The following is a 14,228-nucleotide window of genomic DNA, read 5'->3' on the forward strand; positions in this document are numbered from 1 at the left end:
AGATGCTGCCTGACCCGCTGAGTTACTCCAGCACTCTGTGAAACGTCACCTATCCATGTTCTCCACAGATGCTGCCTGATCCGCTGAGTTACTCCAGCATTTTATGTCTACCTTCGATTTAAACCGGCATCTGCAGTTCTTTCCTGAGCATTATATACAGACCCAGCATCATTTCCTTGACTTTATATTCCAAACCTCAGCCAATAAAGGCCCTTACAGCAGAGCAGCTAATGGTTTAGTTCTATTTTGTAAAACTTTTGTTTAGGTTATTATTGTCACGTGTACCGAGGTACAGAGAAAACCTTTTTGTTGCGTACTAACCACTCAGCAAATAGACTATACATGATTACAATCAAGCCGTCCACAGTGTACAGATACAGGTTACATAGAAACATAGAAAATAGGTGCAGGAGGAGGCCATTTGGCCCTTCGAGCCAGCACTGCCATTCATTGTGATCATGGCTGATCATCTACAATCAGTAACCCGTGCCTGCCTTCTCCCCATATCCCGTGATTCCACTGGCCCCTAGAGCTCTATCTAACTCTCTTTTAATGGGAATATTACTTGGTAAAAGATAAAGTCCTATTAAAGATAGTTCAAAGGTCTCCAATGAGGTAGATGGGAGGTCAGGACCGCTCTCTAGTTGGTGAGAGGACGGTTCAGTTGCCTGATAACAGCCTGGAAGAAACTGTCCCTGAAACTGGAGGTGTGCGTCTCCACACTTCTGTACCTCTTGCCTGATGGGAGAGGGGAGAAGAGGGAGTGGCCAGGCTGCGACTGGTCCTTGATGATGCTGCTGGCCTTGCCGAGGCAGCGTGAGGTGTCGATGGAGTCAATGGAAGGGAGGTTGGTTTGTGTGATGGTCTGGGCTGCTGGCCTTGCCGAGGCAGCGTGAGGTGTCGATGGAGTCAATGGAAGGGAGGTTGGTTTGTGTGATGGTCTGGGCTGCTGGCCTTGCCGAGGCAGCGTGAGGTGTCGATGGAGTCAATGGAAGGGAGGTTGGTTTGTGTGATGGTCTGGGCTGCGTCCACAATTCTCTGCAATTTCTTGTGGTCTTGGATGGAGCCGTTCCCAAACCCGCGCTGTGATGCATCCCAATAAATTGCCCTGCTGCCTCACAGCTCTAGTGATCCAGGGCCAATTCGAGAGGGTCTGTGTGGAGATTGAACCTTCTGCCCATGTCGGTAGGTCAATTGGGCGCAGTAACTTACTCCTAGTTTGTAGTGTGGCGGTAGAATCTGTGGAGGGGAGGATGATGGAAATGTGGGGGAAGGGAATGGCATCAGTGATTGATGGTCAGCACACTCGATGGGCCGATGGGCCTGTGTGTGTGTGTGGGGCTCTATACATTTGTCTGGCTACTTTCAGCGATCCGTGAGTGTACACTCCAGGATCCCTCTGTTCCTCCACACTTTTTTAACATTAGTTAATCTGACATGATCCCAATTCAACCACAAAGAGATGTTCATTTTGCTTTACAAAATGGGGGAGTCCAGAACCAGGGACCACAGTTTAAGAATAAGGGTTCGGCCATTTAGAACAGAGATGAGGAAAAACTTTTTCACCCAGATAGTTGAGTCTGTGGAATTCTCTGCCTCAGAAGGCAGTGGAGGCCAATTCTCTGGATGCTTTCAAGAGAGAGCTAGATAGAGCTCAGAATCAGAATGGCCTTTATTGTCATCCAAACAAAACAAGTATTTTGGACGAAGTTCCATTACCCACAGTTCAACAATAAGAGCAATAAAAATAAGCAATAACACACACAATCACAAACCAACACAAAACAAAAAAAAGAAACATCCATCACAGTGAGTCTCCTCCAGTCACCTCCTCACTGTGATGGAAGGCCAGAATCTTAATGATAGCTCTTAATGATAGCGGAGTCAGAGGGTATGGGGAGAGGGCAGGAATGGGGTGCTGATTGATAATGATCAGCCATGAGTACGTTGAGTGGCGGTGCTGGCTCGAAGGGCCGAATGGCCTACTCCTGCACCTATTGTCTATTGTCAAACCACCGATTTAGATCTGAAAACAACAGTGGAACGAGGTGGGGAAACTGAAGAGTAAGAGTGCCTACCTGCTGCGGCAACTCACTGATCAGATACTGAGCGAACTTCTGAAGCTGGTCTCTCTGCAGCCGTGACAGTGACTCCGACACAGGCGCCCGAAGACAAACTGCAGAGGCCTACAAGATAATCGAGAGGTCATGCTTTAATCAGGAGCTGAAAAAATAGATTGGAGATACTCTGTGGTGAAATGATCCAATTGCAACAAGTCCTAAATGGTGCCTAGAGCCATTTCAGAACACATCCATGAACAACACAGTCTCGAAATGGAACTTTATACAAACATAGAAAATAGGTGCAGGAGGAGGCCATTCGGCCCTTCGAGCCAGCACCGCCATTCATTATCATGGCTGATCGTCCCCAATCAATGCCCCGTGCCTGCCTTCTCCCCATATCCCTTGATTCCACTAGCCCCATGATCTCTATCTAACTCTCTCTTAAATTCATCCAGTGATTTGGCTTCCACTGCCCTCTGTGGCAGAGAATTCCACAAATTCACAACTCTCTGGGTGAAAAAGTTTCTTTTCACCTCAGTTTTAAATGGCCTCCCCTTTATTCTAAGACTGTGGCCCCTGGTTCTGGACTCCCCCAACATTGGGAACATTTTTCCTGCATCTAGCTTGTCCAGTCCTTTTATAATTTATAATTTTTTTGTTATAATTTTATATGTTTCTATAAGATCCCCTCTCATCCTTCTAAATTCCAGTGAATACAAGCCTAGTCTTTTCAATCTTTCCTCATATGACAGTCCCGCCATCCCAGGGATCAATCTCGTGAACCTACGCTGCATTGCCTCAATTACAGAGTTTATAAACTCTGTTGAAATCCTTCATGGCAGAGAACGAGCAGCTCGATAAACCTTGTCCATCTCGAGAGACAGAAAACCAAGAAATGATTCTGATCAACAGCGAGTACATCGTTCTTTATAAGAAAAATGCATTCTAATTGATCATTTGTTAGTAACAGATAGATGCCCAGAAGATCAATAACTTTAATCAATACTTTGCCTCCACAGCTTCCAAGATTCTAGCTCGCAATAAATCGGATTTTATCGAAACGTATAAGATTATTAAGGGGTTGGACACGTTAGAGGCAGGAAACATGTTCCCAATGTTGGGGGAGTCCAGAACCAGGGGTCACAGTTTAAGAATAAGGGGTAGGCCATTTAGAACTGAGATGAGGAAAAACATTTTCAGTCAGAGAGTTGTGAATCTGTGGAATTCTCTGCCTCAGAAGGCAGTGGAGGCCAATTCTCTGAATGCACTCAAGAGAGAGCTGGATAGAGCTCTTAAGGATAGCGGAGTCAGGGGGTATGGGGAGAAGGCAGGAACGGGGTACTGATTGAGAATGATCAGCCATGATCACATTGAATGGCGGTGCTGGCTCGAAGGGCCGAATGGCCTCCTCCTGCACCTATTGTCTATTGTCTATTGTCTAAACTGCATTTACTACCAGGCCACATTATCTCCCAGGTAACTAACGAACTACAATTCACAGAAATTAAAGCCCAGAAATAAGTCTATGAATCAGCAGGAAGAAATGTGCTACCTTGGAAAGCATCCGTGGATTTCCTCCCATATCCCAAAGACTTGAGGGTTTGTAGTTAATTGGCCCTCCGTAAATTGCCACTAGTGTGCATGGAGTGGATGAGAAAGTGGGAGAATGTAGAACTAGTGTGAACGGGTGATCGCTGGACGGCGTGGACTTGGTGTATCTCCAAACTAATCTCATAGAGTCATTCAACCACATACAGTATAGTCTGCAGAAATACTTCTTGCGTTAGTTGGATAGCACGCAACAAAAGCTTTTCACTGTACCTCGGTCGGTACACGTGACAATAAACTAAAACTGAACTTTGATAGCAAGATGGTCCCCCTTTATTCATGGGCCTTCCATCACAGTGCCTTCCATCACAGTGAGGGTATGCCTAGAGCAATCACTGTGATGGCTGTTTTGTGTAAAAAATTGTATCTGTGTGTCTTGTGTTCTTTAATGTCTACTGCCGGACCCTGACGTGAGAGGACGCTGGCGTTGTTTATTCGCCGCTTTTCCGTCAGGATAGTTTGTCTGTTTGTCTGTTTGTTTCTATGTTAATTGTATTTGTAAAGCGCTTTGTGCATGTGTTAAGGCGCTATATAAAATAAATATATTATTATTATTATTATGGGCGAGGCATGAATTGAATTGAATTGTCTAGTGATCCCATTGTCTAGGTGTGTGTGTGTGTGTGTGTGTGTGTGTGTGTGTGTGTGTGTGTGTGTGTGTGTGTGTGTGTGTGTGTGTGTGTGTGTGTGTGTGTGTGTGTGTGTGTGTGTGTGTGTGTGTGTGTGTGTGTGTGTGTGTGTGTGTGTGTGTGTGTGGGCGCATGGGTGTGTGCGCGTCTGTGTCTTCTGCAAACACTTAATATCCGTGAGAACCAATGTACAAATATCCCCAACACCACCTAGTTTTGGCATGGAATTTCCTGGAGAGCTCTACGTGTCTCTGGTATGAGTTCCAACCATCTGCCGTTCCTTGTTTCAAACCGGTTTCAAAGTTGCTTTATGATTTTTTTAGTGAGTTCTGGCAGAGGCTGGGGTATCACATGCAAGGACGCTGGCAATTATAGCCCATTACTGGGCCAACGCCATCTCAGCGGCTTGCCACATCTATTGCCCCTCAGTAGCACAGCCCATCTCTCCCCCCCCACCCCCCCCACCCCACCATAACAGATCAACTCTCCCCCACCAATCCCCTCAATAACACAGCCCAACCTGTTTCACCCCCCTCAGTAACAAACTCAAACGCCACCCACAGTAACAAACCCAAATTCTCCCCCCTCCCTCGGTAACACACTCCAACTCCCCCTTCCCCCCCAGTAACAACAGCCCATCTCTCCACCCCCCCCCCCTCGCTCGGTAACCGATCAACTTTCCCCCACAACCACCACCACAATAACAGACCAACCCTTTACAACCCCCTCCCCCTCAGTAACAAACTCCAACTCTCCACCCTTCAATAACACACCCCATCTCCCCCTCCCCTCAGGAACACACCCCAATCTTCCCCCCTCAGTTCACGCTCCAGCTCCCACCTCAGTACATACCCCAACACCTCCCTCAGTACACACCCCAGCTCCCCCCTCCCTCCCCAACACACCCCAGCTCCCCCCTCCCTCAGTAACATGCCCCAATCTTCCCCTCCCTCCCCAACATGCCCCAGCTCCCCCAGTTCACATCCCAGATCCACCCTCAATACATGCCCCAACTCCCCACTCCCTCAGTACACACCCCAGTTCCCCCCTCCCTCCCTAGCACGTCCCAGCTCCCCCTCAGTACACACCCCAGCCCCCCCACCCTCTGTCAGTAACCCAGCCCAATCTTCCCCCTCAGTACACAGTCCACGGCGGGTTTGTTTCTGACATTGACTTCCATCCCTCGTTGCACTCGTTCCCAGGCGTGCTGGCCGCGCGAGGGGGCGTGCTGTCCACGCGAGGGGCGTGCTGTGCACGCGAGGGGGTGCTGTCCACGCGAGGGGGCGTGCTGTCCACGCGAGGGGCGTGCTGTCCACGCGAGGGGCGTGCTGTCCACGCGAGGGGCGTGCTGTCCACGCGAGGGGGCACTGTCCACGCGAGGAGCTGGTACACGAGGCACTGTGTGAGCGGTGGGGCGAGAGGCTGCAGCAGGGGCAGGGGCAGGGTACTCACATTGTGAATGCGGAAGAGGCAGAGGGCCACTACGTGGGCGCACCACTTGGCCCCGGCCCCGCACGTACAGCTGCACGACGTTATCCTGCAGCGGTCAAACATCACCGCCACGTTGAAGGCCCCCTTGGCCTGAGCCGTCTGCAGTGGAACCACGGTGGCACTCAGGTGGAATCCTGCTCCACGCAGCAGAGGGGGAGAGAGGGGGAGAGAGGGGGAGATATGTTAGTGGTGGCCCCTTAATCATCTACAGCATGCAGCATCTGTATACTAAAACCCGCGTCTGTTTGTTTGTTTGTTCCTGAACTACAGCCAAAACGGTACACGATAGCGGGACAATTTTAGGCCCACCTTACTCACCGTCATCCCTGTGGTGCTAATGGAAGAAGTTTCACTGAAATCGGTGTTATATTTTTTAAGTTATTCACATTTTAAAGTTTAAATCTATCTCCTAGGGAGGGAGGGAGGATAAGGGGGGTTGAGGGGGATGGAATGGAGAGGAGGGGGGAGGGGAGGGGGGCAGGAGGGGGAAGAGTAACAGTTGATCAGGCAGCATCTCTGGAGAAAATTGATGTGACATTTCATATCAGGACCCTTGTTCAGAATGATCAGTCTGAAGAAGGGTTCCGTCCCGAAACGTCACCTTTCCATGTTCTCCACAGATGCTGCCTGGCCCGCTGAGTTACTCCAGCACTCTGTGAAATGTCACCTATCCATGTTCTCCACAGATGCTGCCTGACCCGCTGAGTTACTCTGGCATTTTGTGTCCATCTTTGGGTAGTTATTTACGTGTCCAACCCCCACAGTAACGCTGGGGACATGTGTACAGCCCCACTCAAGGACAACTAGTTGAACAATCTTTATTCACGTAAGCCAGTGTTGAAATCAAGTCGTCTCTTGGCATGGATATAACGCAGGAACCCTGCCACCATTCCCAACCTAAGGTTATTCCACAGAACATCTCAGGGACTGAGGCACTCAAGGCCAGAGTTATTGGAAGAGGTGGGATGGGCCTGGACGTTTTCTCATTGAAGAGTAGGAGATCCTTGAGCTTCTGCCTTTCAGCGCCAGAGACCTGAGTTTAATCCCCTCTACGGAGTTTGCACAGGAAAGAAAACTGCAGATGCTGCTTTAAATCAAAGGTAGACACATAATTCTGGAGTAACTCAGTGGGACAAGCATCTCTGGAGAGATGGAATGGGTGACGTTTCGGGTCGAGACCCTTCTTCAGACTGAGTCAGGGGAGAGGGTCTTGACCTGAAACGTCACGCATTCCTTCTCACCACAGATGCTGCCTGACCCGCCGAGTTACCCCAGCATTTTGTGTCTACAGAGTTTGTGCGTTCTCCCCGTGACCTGCGTGGGTTTTTATGGGATCTTCGGTTTCCGCCCACACTCCAAAGACGTGCAGGTTTGTAGGTTAATTGGCTTGGTATAAATGTAAAATTTTCCCTAGTGTGTATAGGATAGTGTTAGTGTGCAGGGATCGCTGGTCAGTGCGGATTCGGTGGGCCGAAGGGCCTGTTTCCGCGCTGTATCTCCAAACTAAAAAGAAAGGTAACTTTGAGAATGTTTACTAAATGAGTCATTAATTATCATCTGATCATCCCTAATTTCATTGCAGATTCACCAACACAACATGCATCTGTGTGCCACATAGTGACATGTTGTGTTTATACTGAGTCGATATCACGCAATGAGATACTGGAGAGTTGCCTTTGCAGCACTTCCAATCCACATAATTCGCAAAGAGTTTTTAGTTTTAGAGTTACAGCGCGGAAACTGGCCCCTTCGGCCCACCGGGTCCGCGCCGACCAGCGATCCCCGCACACTAACACTATCCTACACACACTAGGGACAATTTTTACATTTGTCAAGCCAATTAACCTACATACCTGTACGTCTTTGGAGTGTGGGAGGAAACCGAAGATCTCGGGGAAAACCCACGCAGGTCACGGGGAGAACGTACAAACTCCATACAGACAGCACCCGTGGTAAGGATCGAACCCGGGTCTCCGGCGCTGCATTCGCTGTAAGGCAGCAACTCTACCGCTGCGCCACCGTGACCGCCCGAAGAAAAGCTGGCATGAATTGGCAAACCAAGGTGCCACAAGCCTCAGGTGATGCTGACAAGGGATCTCTGTATTGAATAAATTGATACATACATGAGGAGAAAATCCTCGTGGGTATTCACACCAGCAGCTGGAGATTGCAGGACCAGTTCAAGAGGACAGGAAAAAGGCTTCATAGAGGCCAAAAGTATTGCTTTGATCTGTCGTTTTCACACCTTATCCTTCCATATCTCTGTGTCTCCCTCTCCCCTGACTCTCAGTCTGAAGAAGGGTCTCGACCCGAAACGTCACCCATGCTGGTTTACACCAAAGACAGACACAAAAAGCTGGAGTAACTCAGTGGGACAGGCAGCATCTATGGAGAGAAGGAATGGGAGACGTTTCGGCTCAAAAGTTACTTAGCTTAATATAGGCGTAGAATATTGCTTTGGTCTCTCGTTTTCACACTTTAACCTTCCGTATCTCTATGTCTCCCTCTCCCCTCACTCTCAGTCTGAAGAAAGGTCTCGACTTGTACTCGCTGGAATTTAGAAGATTGAGGGGGGATCTTATAGAAACTTACAAAATTCTTAAGGGGTTGGACAGGCTAGATGCAGGAAGATTGTTCCCGATGTTGGGGAAGTCCAGAACAAGGGGTCACAGTTTAAGGATAAGGGGGAAGTCTTTTAGGACCGAGATGAGAACGTTTTTTTTCACACAGAGAGTGGTGAATCTGTGGAATTCTCTGCCACAGAAGGTAGTTGAGGCCAGTTCATTGGCTATATTTAAGAGGGAGTTAGATGTCGCCCTTGTGGCTAAAGGGATCAGGGGGTATGGAGAGAAGGCAGGTACAGGATACTGAGTTGGATGATCAGCCATGATCATATTGAATGGCGGTGCAGGCTCGAAGGGCCGAATGGCCTACTACTGCACCTATTTTCTATGTTTCTATTTTTCTATGACCCAAAAAGTCACCCAATCCTTCTCTCCATAGATGCTGCCCGACTCTCTGAGTTCCTCCAGCATTTTGTGTCTGTCTACACAACGCTAGTGTTCCGCGAGAGGTCACGAGGGGTTCCGAGAGAAATAGTGATCAATAGGCAAATCATTTGTAAATGCATTTTTGAGTCACTTTTGTGTTTAATTTTATATTCATAATTTTATTATTCACGTGTGGCATATTTTTGGATATTATAATAAAGTCTTCAACCTGTTATATCATTTAAAAGTATATTAATCATTGGGAAAATATTTAGCGAAGGGTTCGTGTATCATCACACGTGGCTCACGATTTTTAATTAACTTTTATGTCGGGGTTCCCTGAGAGATGAAACTTATTTCAAGGGTTTGGCAAGGGTTAAAGAGTTGAGAAACGCAGGTCTACAGGGTCAAGGGAGGTGGGTTTTGTAATTCTTAGCAAGTCAGGCAGCATCTGTGGAGGGCAGCAAGAGTCCGTGAGGCTGGTCCTTGCTGACGACTGACGCCTGGCAGCGTTCCTACAGCATAAGCACCATTGCTCAGCTTTCCTGCATGAATCTACACTAGTGATTGATATCAACATTTTGACTCTGCTGTCAGCTGTAGTTTTCATTTAGTTTTAGAGATACAGCGCCCTTCGGCCCACCGAGTCCATGCAGTCCAGCGATCCCCACACACTTAACACCACCCTACACACACTCGGGACACCTTTACAATTATACCAAGTCAATTAACCTACAAACATGCACGTCTTTTGAATGTGGGAAAAACCCACGCAGGTCACGGGGAGAACGTACAAACTCCGTACAGACGGCACCTGTAGTCAGGATGGAACCCGGGTCTCTGGCGCGCTGTGAGGCAACAACTCTACCACTGCGCCACACCGAGATGCTCTACTCTTCATAGAACACAGAGCAGTAAGCATGGGAACAGGCCCTTCAACCCACAACGTCAGGGCTGAACGTCACATTAAATTAAGTTAAACTAATCCCCTCTGCCTGCACGTGACCCATCTCCCTCCATTCCCTGTATATCCATGTGCCTATCCACAAGCCTTTTAAACACCACTATTGTATCCGCCTCCACCGCCTCCCCTGGCAGCCCGTTCCAAGCTCCCACCACTTGCTTTGTTTTAAATACATTTGAAGCATCTTATGTTTGCAATCTGGCTGGAACGAAACCAGAAGAAATAAACTGGAGTACGTCAAAGATAAGGCTTCCATTTATAGCAGAGCTCAGCGTGACTCAGCTGTGGAAAAAAGCATTGAAACACAACCTCTGACCCAACACAACCATCCCCGGTTAAAAAGACATTTACAACACTTTGACTCAAAGCTCATTCCAGATCCTTGATGTTGAAAGTCTATTATGCTGTAGATAAGCAAGCACAATGCACGTTGGTGCTAACTCTGCTCCCAAAGACCACTGCATCCAAAAATACAAACAAGTCCCAAGGCTCCATCAATGGAAGAGCCCAGTTTAAAAAAAGGACAGGGAAATATAATGGTCACAGGGAACCTCTGATCAAGTCAAGTCAAGTTTATTTGTCACATACATATACAAGATGTGCAGTGAAATGAAAGTGGCAAGTAGAATTTTTTTTTTAACACAAAAAATAAATTAATACAGTAAGATGTTGGCTTACAAAAGAAACACAAAGTGCTGGAGTAACTCAGCGGGTCAGACAGCAGGTAGATGCAAGGAACTGCAGATGCTGGTTTACCAAAAAACAAGACAGAAACTGCTGGAGTAACTGAGCGGGTCAGGCAGCATCTCTGGAGAACACAGATAGGTGACGTTTCACAGAGTGCTTGTAAGAAAATAACTGCAGATGCTGGTACAAATCGAAGGTATTCATTTCACAGAGTGCTGGAGTAACTCAGCGGATCAGGCAGCATCTGTGGAGAACATTGATAGGTGATGTTTCACAGAGTGCTGGAGTAACTCAGCGGGTCAGGCAGCATCTGTGGAGAACATTGACAGGTGACGTTTCACAGAGTGCTGGAGTAACTCAGCGGGTCAGGCAGCATCTGTGGAGAACATGGACAGGTGACGTTTCACAGAGTGCTGGAGTAACTCAGCGGGTCAGGCCATCTTCGTGAAGGGATGCCACAATGTACTGTTGAGGGATGGACCTGCATATTTTCGCAGGGCACCCTCCAGCAGTCCAAATGACATCCCCCGCCAGGCTTCAACAATGCACAATGTGATCGCTGTGAAAGATGTTTATGCCCCGGTTGCCTTTCAGTGGGAATGGAATACCATTGTGTTTAGTAACGAGTCCCACGTGTAGCACGAGTGCATTGCGTGCCGCAGAACGAGACCGTGGTTCCGCACACGACTCCCACCGCCTCAGAGACTTGACCCTGGCCGCAAGTTTGGAAAGTTCTCAGCTGGGCCGGCACGATGGCGCAGCGGGTAGAGCTGCTGCCTCACAGCACCAGAGACTCAGGTTCGATCCTGACTCTGGGTGTGGAGTTTGTATGTTCTGCGTAGGTTTTCACTGGGTGCTGGCTCGAAGGGCCGAATGGCCTACTCCTGCACCTATTTTTCTATGTTTCTATGATTATTAAAGAAAACAACTCATTCATTTGTGGTCCCCAGGGCCACAAATAAGCATCCCCCAACCAAGCCTGGTGTCTGGTCAACATGACTCCACCTATCACTCGCCAGGCTTTCTGCCACCTCCATCTCTTTCCCAGCTTTGCACTGAGTTGCACCAGCTTTTTGTGTCTGTCTCTGGTGGGCTGAAGGGCCTGTTTCCCCGCTGTATGTCTGAGCACAGCAGTCTACTAAACAAAAGCTAGGAGCAGACGCGAGTTACCTACATTATTTTAATCAAGTTTAAGTATGTTTAATTGCGTGCGTGTGTGCGCGTGCGCGTGTGTGTGTGTATATATATATGTGTGTGTGTGTGTGTGTGTATATATATATGTGTGTGTGTGTGTGTGTGTGTGTGTGTGTATATATATATATATGTGTGTGTGTGTGTATATATATATATGTGTGTGTGTGTGTGTGTGTGTGTGTGTGTATATATATATATATGTGTGTGTGTGTGTGTATATATATATATGTGTGTGTGTGTGTGTGTGTGTGTGTGTGTGTGTGTGTGTGTGTGTGTGTGTGTGTGTGTGTGTGTGTGTGTGTATATATATATATGTGTGTGTGTGTGTGTGTGTGTGTGTGTGTGTGTGTGTGTGTGTGTGTGTGTGTGTGTGTGTGTGTGTGTGTGTGTGTGTGTGTGTAAGAAAGAACAGCAGATGCTGGTTTAAATCGAAGGTAGACACAAAATGCTGGAGTAACTCAGCAGGTCAGGCAGCATCTCGGGAGAGAAGGAATGGGTGACGTTTCGGGTCGAGACCCTTCTTCAGACTGATGTCAGGGGAGAGGGAGATACATAGATAAGGAAGTGCAAGGTGTGAAAACAGGCCAAAGGGAATCGAGATCATGGAAAATGTTGAACAGGTCGATGTTATCTGGGAGAAGCCATCAACAAAGCAGATAATCCACTGAACTCACAGTGGGACCCAGATGTCAAGCAACTACATTGCCACCACACATGCATAATGCATGCCTCAGTGTAACGCTACTCTCTTTATAAAATATCTTATGACTTACGATCAATAATAGTGCAAGACACTTGCTATTTATAATGAATGAGCTCTTAATCAGACTTGGAAAAGACTTTAAGACGTTGGCCACGTTACTGCTCAATGGCTGGGAATTGGACTTGGCAGCAACTAAAATGGAAGCTGAAAACCAATTGTTGATGGCATGAAGCTAAATGGTGCTGTGGATAGACACAAAATGCTGGAGTAACTCAGCGGGACAGGCAGCATCTCTGGAGAGAAGGAATGGGCGACGTTTCAGGTCGAGACCCTTCTTCGGCTCTCTCCAGAGATGCTGCCTGACCCGCTGAGTTACTCCAGCACTCTGTGAAACGTCACCTATCCATGTTCTCCACAGATGCTGCCTGACCCGCTGAGTTACTCCAGCATTTAGTGTCTATCTTTGGTGTAAGCCAGCATCTGCAGTTCCTTCCTACACAGTTTAGTTTGCATGCTACCCAGTCAAATAATATGACACACGAGTATAATCAGGAGATATACAAGTGCGCTGAAGAATGCAGTGTTATAGCTGATGTTAATTTTATAACCCTTGAAATTCAGGACTCTGCAACTGTTATTTTGTAGTTAAGTCAGAATCAGTTAAAAGGATATGAAGTTACAAGGAACAGCAGATGCTAGTTTATAACAAAGTTAGACACAAAATGCTGAAGTAACTCAGCAGGTCAGGCAGCATCTCAGGACAAAATGAATATGTGACGGGACACTTCTTCAGACTGAAGAACGGTCCCGACCTGAAACGTCACCTATCCATGTTCTCCAGAGATGCTGCCTGACCCACTGAGTTACTCCAGCACTCTGTGAAACGTCACCTATCCACGTTCTCCAGAGATGCTGCCTGACCCACTGAGTTACTCCAGCACTCTGTGAAACGTCACCTATCCATGTTCTCCACAGATGCTGCCTGACCCACTGAGTTACTCCAGCACTCTGTGAAACGTCACCTATCCATGTTCTCCAGAGATGCTGCCTGCCCCACTGAGTTACTCCAGCACTCTGTGAAACGTCACCTATCCATGTTCTCCACAGATGCTGCCTGACCCACTGAGTTACTTCGGCATTTTGTGTCTATCACCAGTTAATGGACATGCTCATTGAATTGGAATGCCTGCTAAAGGTTGGTATGTTAGTTACTGCAGAAAGCAACGTTAGTAGATGTCACAATCCAATACTCATGGAATGAATTTTCCCTCAATACTCATAGAAACATAGAAAATAGGTGCAGGAGTAGGTCATTCAGCCCTTCGAGCCAGCACCACCATTCAATATGATCATGGCTGATCATCCACAATCAGTTCCCTGTTCCTGCTTTCTCCCCGTATCCCTTAATCCCTGATTCTGTCCATTAACCTGGGAAAGAAAACAACAACTTATTCTTTCCAATAGCTGGAGACGGGACCAATCTCTCATGGAAGATTAGTTGCGTAATCTTTCCACTGAAGATAGACACAAAATGTTGGAATAACTCAACGGGTCAGACAGTACCTCTGAGTGACATCACCCATCCCTTCTCTCCAGAGATGCTGCCTGCCCCACTGAGTTACTCCAGCATTTTGTGTCTATCTTCGGTGTAAACCAGCATCTGCAGTTCTTTCTTACACATTTAATCTTTCCATTTTTGTTCCAGAGTTCTTGATAACCTAGACTAATAAAAGCTCGGGTTTGGGTTTAAATTGGTTTGCAGATGCTGCTGCGTTCAGGAGGGGCAGTAAGTCTGGCATTTCCACAGCTCTCTAAGGGCGGGCACGGTGGTGCAGCGGGTAGAGTTGCTGCTTTACAGCACCAGGGACCCAGGTTCGATCCTGACTACGGGTGCTGTCT

The 14,228-nt window shown here is 47.7% G+C and overlaps 1 protein-coding gene across 1 annotated transcript in view; it reads right to left on the minus strand.

Moving 5' to 3' along the window:
- The window catches only part of zswim8 (zinc finger, SWIM-type containing 8), a 95,066-nt gene that overhangs the window by 52,691 nt on the left and 28,147 nt on the right, over positions 1-14,228 (minus strand). The window contains exons 5-6 of the mRNA XM_078428356.1: positions 5,753-5,925; positions 2,079-2,186 (exon numbers count right to left, since the gene is read on the minus strand). Coding sequence (XP_078284482.1) covers positions 2,079-2,186; positions 5,753-5,925 — 281 coding nt within the window. The remainder of the gene's footprint in view (positions 1-2,078; positions 2,187-5,752; positions 5,926-14,228) is intronic.

The sequence above is a fragment of the Rhinoraja longicauda genome, chromosome 35 (assembly GCF_053455715.1).
Source record: "Rhinoraja longicauda isolate Sanriku21f chromosome 35, sRhiLon1.1, whole genome shotgun sequence".
NCBI classification, from domain to species: Eukaryota; Metazoa; Chordata; class Chondrichthyes; order Rajiformes; family Arhynchobatidae; genus Rhinoraja; species Rhinoraja longicauda.